Source organism: Helianthus annuus, unplaced genomic scaffold (genome assembly GCF_002127325.2).
Source record: "Helianthus annuus cultivar XRQ/B unplaced genomic scaffold, HanXRQr2.0-SUNRISE HanXRQChr00c007, whole genome shotgun sequence".
Lineage (NCBI taxonomy): Eukaryota > Viridiplantae > Streptophyta > Magnoliopsida > Asterales > Asteraceae > Helianthus > Helianthus annuus.
The window spans coordinates 91875-100347 of record NW_023395523.1 but is presented as its reverse complement, the minus strand read 5'-3'; the positions used below and the strand labels follow the sequence as shown (position 1 = coordinate 100347).

The 8473-nt window shown below is 37.6% G+C and overlaps 1 protein-coding gene across 1 annotated transcript; it reads right to left on the bottom strand.

Moving 5' to 3' along the window:
- Positions 1-5876: 5876 nt before the first annotated feature.
- Positions 5877-7112, bottom strand: LOC110895427 (protein SPIRAL1-like 1). The gene is made up of 2 exons (XM_022142740.2): positions 6775-7112; positions 5877-6174 (listed from the first exon to the last, which is right to left on the bottom strand). The coding sequence occupies exons 1-2, from the start codon at positions 7084-7086 to the stop codon at positions 6094-6096; spliced, it is 393 nt and encodes a 130-aa protein (XP_021998432.1). The 5' UTR covers positions 7087-7112; the 3' UTR covers positions 5877-6093.
- Positions 7113-8473: the final 1361 nt, after the last annotated feature.

Here is an 8473-nt window from a genome sequence, read left to right as displayed (position 1 = left end):
TTCCAGCTATGTTTTTTTTTTGTTGGGTATGTTCGAAAGAGGTTAAGGGTGGAAATTCAACTTGGTATTCTAGGGAGGTGGGGGTGGCTTCAGCAGCTGTTATTGATTCAGGAATACCGGTTGCACTAATGGTTGTTGGGTTTTTGATTTGCAGCTATGTTTTTTTTTTTTTTTTTGTTGCGTATGTTCGAAAGAGGTTAAGGGTGGAAATTCAACTTGGTATTCTGGGGAGGTGGGGGTTGGAGGTGTTGTTCCGAGCATAAAGCATCTGTCTAACTGGGTAGGTGGACGTCTCGGTTTGGATGGTTTTGTCTGTTTGAGTTATGGTTTTGAATCACCATACAAGACATAGTAGTCAAACTTTCTTGACGGTTCTTCAAGCAGACCAACATTTGGATCTCCGGCTTCATATCTTTTCTTTAGGGCATTTTGGGATCCTTTTTTCTTTTTATTTTTGGTTTCCTCATTATACTCAAGTTGATATGCGTCATCCAGGCATTCCTGGCAGTCGCAGACATCGAACGAGAAGTGTGGTTCTTCTACCGGTTGGATCATGCTTACCGTTGAGAAAATTTCTCTTCCGTCTTGTTTTGCAAACCGAACCTCAACTTGTCCATCCTGATGGTGGACAAACTCGGGGGTTGTGGTTGTCTGAACCGGTGCTTGGTGGATATGTTCATAGTTAGTTATCCATTTTTCAGGTTAAAGTTTTGTAAGTTCTTCTCTGGATAACTGTTTGGGAACATATGTGCAGGTTGGTGTGGCTTTGGAGTCGATTTCTATGAGTAGAGCATCGCCAGAGTTATTCTGTGATCCAAGAACCATGATGTCCAAAGAGTGGTTTTGGACACGATATATCATCTGGTAGTGAAAAGTGGTCTGAAAGGTGTTGACCTGCGGCGTACCAATGATCTGAATCTGGGCTCTCAAGGTTGTCAACAATGAAGGATCATTGAGAAGCATATTGAAGTTGGGTTAGAAGGTGACGAAGGCGGTTCCAACGTTTAACGTGCTTAGGATAGTACCAATGCAGGCGTGCTGGTACTCCACAAATCTAGTATCAACTAGGGCGATATGGGTATATCCTTGGGATAGACAGGTCCTTGGAAGATCTGAGGGGAGGGTGAGAGGGACGAGGTGTTCGGAGGTTGTTGCTGGGAGTTGGTGTGAATCAAACTTGGAGGTTTGCACAAACTCTTTGACAACTGGGTTTGACGCAGAACTGACTAATTGTTGTACTTTTTGGAGAGGGAATTTTGGGGTTTTCTAAAGACAGTATAAGGGTTAACTGATGGCATACTAATTGTTGTACTTTTTTGACGCAGAACTGACTAGTAATAGGGATTTTAGAATCATCAGATACATAAGAAATCTCATTTAACTGATCAATCTTTGACGTAGATGACCGACGGAAACTAGAATTTGAACGGGAGAGATTGTGATCTGGATTCATATCTGGGTTTAGACTTCTAACGACTCTTATCTTAATCTTCAAGCTCGTACTTTGAGGAAATTACCGCGGACCCTTCCGACTTACGACTCACCAACCAAGCTACTTTTAGACTCAGGATAAGAAACTCAGTGTGTCGGACCAGACTGAAAAGACCTTATAAGGTTAGTGTTCTGATGTGAGAGATCCGCGCAAAGTCGGCAGTCACAGAGCATACTAAACAAACCAGATGTGGGGGGAGTGTTTGTTTCTTGGCATGTATGACATCCTCTATATATATATAAAGCTGTATGACATCCTATATTAATAAAATCATAAAATTGGTGTATTTATGACTACTTTTATGATCTTGATGTAGTATTTTATAAATTTTCCATGTTCTTTTATAACTTGTGAATATAATAAATTATGCATTTTAATATTCTTTGTTAATAGATATTAGAGTTAATTGCCCGGATGGTTCCTGTGGTTTGCCATTTTTTCATCTTTAGTCCCTAACTTTTTAAAATAGCATGTTTGCTCCTTGTGGTTTACTCGCTTGTTACTCGGGTAGTCCCTAGATTGGGTGACAATTAGTTTACTCAGTTAAGTTTGTGTGAAATGACTAGATTGCCCCTGAACAATTAAAAAAAAAGAAAAAGAAAAATAAAGATGGCCCACCCTCATCTTCTTCTTCCTCTCTCTAAAACCCACCACAACCTCCACCTTCAACCCACCACCTCCATCGTCACCTTCAACCCACCACCCCCACAATCACCTTCAACCCACCCCATCCCACCCTTCAATTAACAACCACTCCTTCAACCGGCGGCATCTGCAACATCAGTACCGACGTTGAAGTTGGGTCCCACTTCACAAAGTTGCAAAATTGTTTTCCTCCACCCTATTTTTTCGGTAATCTTCTCTAGCGTCCCCATATTTTCCGATCATCTTCTCCGGCGATCACATGTAATTTAGATATTAGCCCATTGGACCCATATGAAACCCCAAAGTTAAAATGAATGAATGGTGCACAAAAAATACCCTACCCGAAAAAAACCTTGAAATTGGGTATCCCCGAAGTTTGACATTTAAATGTGTTTTTGAACTTGCAAAAATTCAATATTGGTAGTTGAAGAAATCAGAATGTTGCTTGTCTTTGGATTGATTAGATGTTATTGGTTCAAAGATTCTAGTTTCAAAGTCCTTTGATCTGTTTTTTCCTCTACAGCCACTCGGTTGAACTCTAGGGTTTAAGCATCTTCAATCTCCACCGCATAATAAAAACCACCGTCAAGATTGTCGCCGTTGCTCGATCATTTTTCCGGTCAATCTTTGTTCACAATGCCTCTGTCAAAATATCCTTAGAGGTCAAATGCAAATTTGGTCCTTCTCCTTTTCGATTCTCTCCGACTAAACCCCTTTCTCATCGTGTTTACAATTGTGTAACGGGGATGGTGGTGTGTGGCGGTGGTTGTGTGTGGCGGAGGTAGGTGGTAACGTGAGTGGTTTAGTGGTGGGGGTTTATGGTCTGGTGGTGGCAGTGGTGTAGTGTGGTGGTGTAATGGTGGTTTATTGTGTGGTTCTGCAGAGAGAGACAAAGTATGGTGATTAAACAACGTCAGTACCAATGTTGCAGATGTCATCAGTTGAAGGAGTGGTTGTTAATTGAAGGGTGGGCTGGGCTGGGTTGAAGGTCATCGAGGTGGTGGGGTAGAGGTGGTGGGTTTTAGAGAGAGAGGGGGAGAGGGAGGATGAAGAAGATGAGGTAGGTCATCTTTATTTTTCTTTTTCTTTTTTATTTGTTTAAGGGCAATCTAGTCATTTCACACAAACTTAACTGACTACCCGAGTTACAAGCGAGCAAACCACAAGGAGCAAACATGCTATTTTGAAAAGTTACGGACCAAAGATGAAAAAATAGCAAACCTCAAGGACCATCCGGACTCTAGATATTATTTATAATGTTATTTTTATCGAACATCCTTATACAAAATTTGATGTTCCCATCTATGATCCTAATATTTTGTTTAGATATATTGAACTTAATAAATCATTTTCGTTGTGACAAATACAAATTTTGGTGAAGTTTATATAAATGTCATCTTGCTCATCTTCGATTAGTTTTTTTATCTTTTCCAAAAAGTAATTGTAAGCCATTAAACTTTTAACAAAGAGAACGGTTATATCAACTTTATGTATTCTTAACAGTAATTTTTACATTAAAAATCATATGACTTTACATTTGTAAGGATTTAATTCCATGTTATTTTTATAAAGATAAAAATCATACCACTAAACCAATTAGGTCAGGATATATCAACGTAAAAACAATTTTATTTTATGATTGATCATAATTGTCATAGATTGGCCAATTAGTCTTATATTCTTTATGAATGTTTTTGTTAATCAAACCAACACGTGTTACCAACACACACAATTCTGATAATATAATTAACATACTTTTATATATATATATTATATTATGACAATCATATTTTGTAAACCATTTTCATAATAACATATGTTTTGTAAATTATTTTTCACAAAAGATTATTAAAACTTTCAAAAGCAAACCACTTATTTTATGACACTCATATTTTGTAAATCATTTAACTTTGTTAGAGTAGTTACATTAGCATATTCTACCATATAATTTAACTAAAAAATAACACTTTTTAAATTTTATCTTTGATATACTCATATCTCATCCACAACTTTTATCTTTATTTCACTCACAAACACTTATTTTATTATATTCCTTGTACTCACAATAATTTGATAAAAGATGAATAGTAGCTTTTTATGTATAAAAAAACCATTATCCCATATATAAGTTTGCAACTTATTTGTGCATTGTCACTTGTAAATTATGCTTTGGGTGATTTTAAAAAAAAAAAAGTTAATTTTCTATTTTTAACCTAAGGGTTTTTACTTTTTACAATTTTTACCTTATATAATTTGTTTTTTTAACTTTAACCCAAAACTTTTCATTATTTGCAATTTAACTTCACAACTTTTGTCACTTATACTTTTCATCTTTCGCAAATTTTCGTTTTACGTATAGTTCTAAATTTTTCGAGTTAATACCACGCAACGTGCATGTGTGATTCAACGTTTTTACCTCTATTTTTCCATGTTTGACAGATTCGTCGCAACACGCATATCCTAAGTCGAGTCAGTGTTGGTGGTCGATGACGCTTGTGTGACATTAGTACTATTTGACACCGTTTTACGCCCCGACGCAACGCGGGGTGTGTTTTGGGGGGTTTTCAAAGAAAAAAATGATTATGCATATGGTTGTCGTAACGTTGGCTTTGGGGGTTTTCCAAAAAAAATGTTTTTTTTTTTTTTACTTTTCACCCAAAAGTATTTCATAAATTACTTTTAACACAAAACTATTTGGTTTTTTACTTTTAACCCAAAACTTCTTCTCTTTTGCAATCTATCCTCATAACTTTGTTTACTTTCAACTTTGGTCCTTTATAGTTTTTATTTTCCGCAAATTTTTCTCTTTATGCTTGGTTCTAAATTTTGTGACTTAACAAATCGCAACGTGCGTCTTTGGTTTAAGGTTTTTACGTTTCGTTCTAAATTTGGCGAGTTAACACGACGCAACGTGCGTGTGTGGGTGAACGTTTTTACATCGTCTATTTTTTCCCTGTTTGACAGGTTTAACATAACGTGCGGGTCCTATATTGACTTAGTTATAACTAAAGAATCCCCGCCGCATTGCGGCGGGTCGCAATCCTAGTTGTAACAATTTATCAAATTGTAAAAATAGGGTGTAGATTTGATGGTTCTGATGTACAGTGGAAAATGATGAGTTTTAGACATATACCTTAATTTTAAGAAATAGGGGGATATGGTAGAGATGTTGTGAATGCCCTTAGTATTGTACACAATAAGGATTAAGAGTAAAGTACATAGATGGTCTCCATAGTTTAATAAAATTTTGAATTTGTTCTCTAACTTTCCAAAATTACACAGATAGTCTCTGATGAATCACGGGACCATTCGCATACTTTTACTCAAGGATTAAAGAGGGGAGAAGAGCCTAGAGTTATGGATTGAACCAGATGTTGCAGCTTCTTTACATTGTTGTTAGTGAAGGATAAAGAGTTTTGGTACACAATAAGGATTTTACACTTTCAAAGTAAAATTTGGTTAATTTTATAAAAATGGGATCATATATAATATGGATGATATTAATAATAATATTAAGAATAATAATAAAAATAATTGATCCAACCTACAAAATAGTTAGCAAATAGCAACTCGGTCAATTTTTTAAGGATGATTTTTCTGCAACGTGATACTCTAAAATACTTCCCTTCTAGGTTCGTAATTAAACAATGAGAACAAGTGACACCTAGATATTCTTATTATTGTATTAAACCCTCAAAACACTCCTAATTTTATTCCATGTTATTTATATCTAATGTAATTAAGCACTAATTAAGCAAATATATTAAACCAAACATTATTATATAACATAGAAAATACCAAATGACTCTTTTTCAGATGGTGCATCAAGGATACATTACTATAATGACAGCATATAAGCTGGAATTCGAAATTAATTAGCATATGATAATGAAACTAGATGATGTTGAGGCACAAGTAGCAGCTGTACCTCACACGTGCACAAGCAACTCCATCATTCATTTCTTGTCGTCACCAAAGAGGTAACCCAGGGAAGAATTGCCACCTGGAGCGGCATGGACCTTAGTTGAAGGTCGGTCCTGAAACAAATCACACACACGTAACTTCAATTATAGGATTATATGATAATTAAAATGTTAGGTCGTGTTCGTGAGTTGGCGTGCCCAACCTGACTCGAACCCGAAAATTTTACATGAAGCTGAACACAACCCGAATCAGAAAATTGTATCAGACATTTAAACCCTAACACGACATGAATATTCGTAGATTGACCAAAACACGACCCTTTAACCCAATTTTTTTATTTGTTGTCTTTTTCGCATATTAGTGTTCCAAAAATAAATTTTACAACAAGAAATACAATGTATATAAAATAATTACGTTTTAATTATAAAATGTTATGTAAATTTCTCTTTTAAGTCCCGTTTAGATCAGCGGCGGACCCAGAAATTATTTGCTGGGGTGCAGATGAGTCGTTCAACCATATTTTCATGGGGCGCGGTGGGGTTTTTTTGCCTAAAATAGACACTAATTTTTTTTCAAGGGGTACGGCCGCCCACCCACGACTATGGGTAGGTCCGCCACTACTTTAGACAAAACCCAAACTTGCAAATTTCGTGTTCGGTTTGTCGTGTAAGAAATTCACACCCAGACTCTAAAACTGAATCGAAATATCATACAGTGATAAAATTGCCACAATTCTGTCCATCTGCCCTGTGGTAATTGTTGGTTGTTGCGTCATGAGTAGAAGGATTAGGATTTTGGTTGATGATAGTATAAGATTCAGCCGGTTTTTGAGAAGATTCATCGGTTCCAGTGGCGGTGTTAACATCAGACGCCTCTGAAGCGTCCGGAGTTGGCTCAGTGGTTGCAGCAGCCTCTTCACCAGGGTTCTGTGGTGGCGGTTGAGTATTGCCCGCACCCTCTTCACCACTCCCGAACAAGTAACCTAAAGAACTCTGTCCTCCGCCACAACTTACACCGCGCCCCATTTTCTGTTATTCCTGGCATCATTTCAAATTGCGGTTAACCAACTAATAGGTGTAACTGCTGAAAAGTTAGCACCTGGGAAGGATGGAATCCTCAGAATGAATGGAAGAATTTGGGTTCCTATTCAAGGAGGACTTCGAGATGTAATCCTCCAGGAAGCCCATAACTCCAAGTACTCAGTTCACCTTGGAGGTGACAAAATGTACCAAGATTTGAAGGTTAATTATTGGTGGATAGGTTTGAAGAAATCTATTGCCACACATGTAGCTAAGTGCCTGACATGTGCTCAGATTAAAGCTGAACATCAAAAGACATCAGGTCTTCTACAACAGCCCGAACTCCCCACATGGAAGTGGGAAATGGTAACTATGGATTTTATAACCAAGTTACCTAAAACAAGGCATGGAAATGATACCATATGGGTAATAGTTGATAGGCTGACAAAGTCAGCATATTTCTTGCCCATCAAGAAGACTCATAGCTCCGACAAATTAGCCCAGTTGTATGTAGACAAGATTGTAGCTCTTCATGGTGTACCGGTGTCTATTATCTCGGATAGAGATACTAGATACACCTCTCATTTTTGGAAAAGTTTCCAACAATCTTTGGGCACGCGTTTAAATTTTAGTACTGCTTACCACCCTCAGACTGATGGACAGAGTGAGCGTATAATTCAAACTTTGGAAGACATGCTTCGTGCATGTGTTATTGATTTAGGTGGTAGTTGGGATGACCACCTGCCATTGATCGAGTTCTCCTACAACAATAGCTACCATACAAGCATTCAGGCTGTGCCTTTTGAGGCATTATATGGTAGGAAATGCAGAACGCCTGTCTGTTGGGCAGAAGTAGGAGAAGCTCAGTTATCAGGACCTGATATAGTCCTTGAAACAACGGACAAAGATTGTCCAAATTCGTGATCGCCTGAAAGCTGCCAGGGATAGGCAGAAAAGTTATGCTGATAAGAGGCGAAAACCTCTAAAGTTTGAGGTAGGCGATAAAGTTCTGTTGAAAGTGTCACCCTGGAAAGGTGTGATGCGTTTTGGTAAAAAGGGCAAGTTGAGCCCTAGATATATTGGACCATTCGATATTGTTGAATGTGTCGGATGTGTAGCTTATAAGCTAAACTTGCCAGAGGAGCTGAGTGGAATTCATAATGTATTCCACATTTGCAATCTCAAGAAATGCCTAGCCGATGAATCACTAGCTATATCTCATAAAGACGTGCAGATTGATGAAAGCTTGAGATTTGTTGAAAGACCTATATCGATCGAGGATCGACAGGTTAAAAAGCTCCAAAGAAAGCATGTGCCTATAGTAAAGGTCAAATGGGACGCTCGAAGAGGTCCTGAGTATATGTGGGAAGTCGAGTCCACTATGAGACAGAAA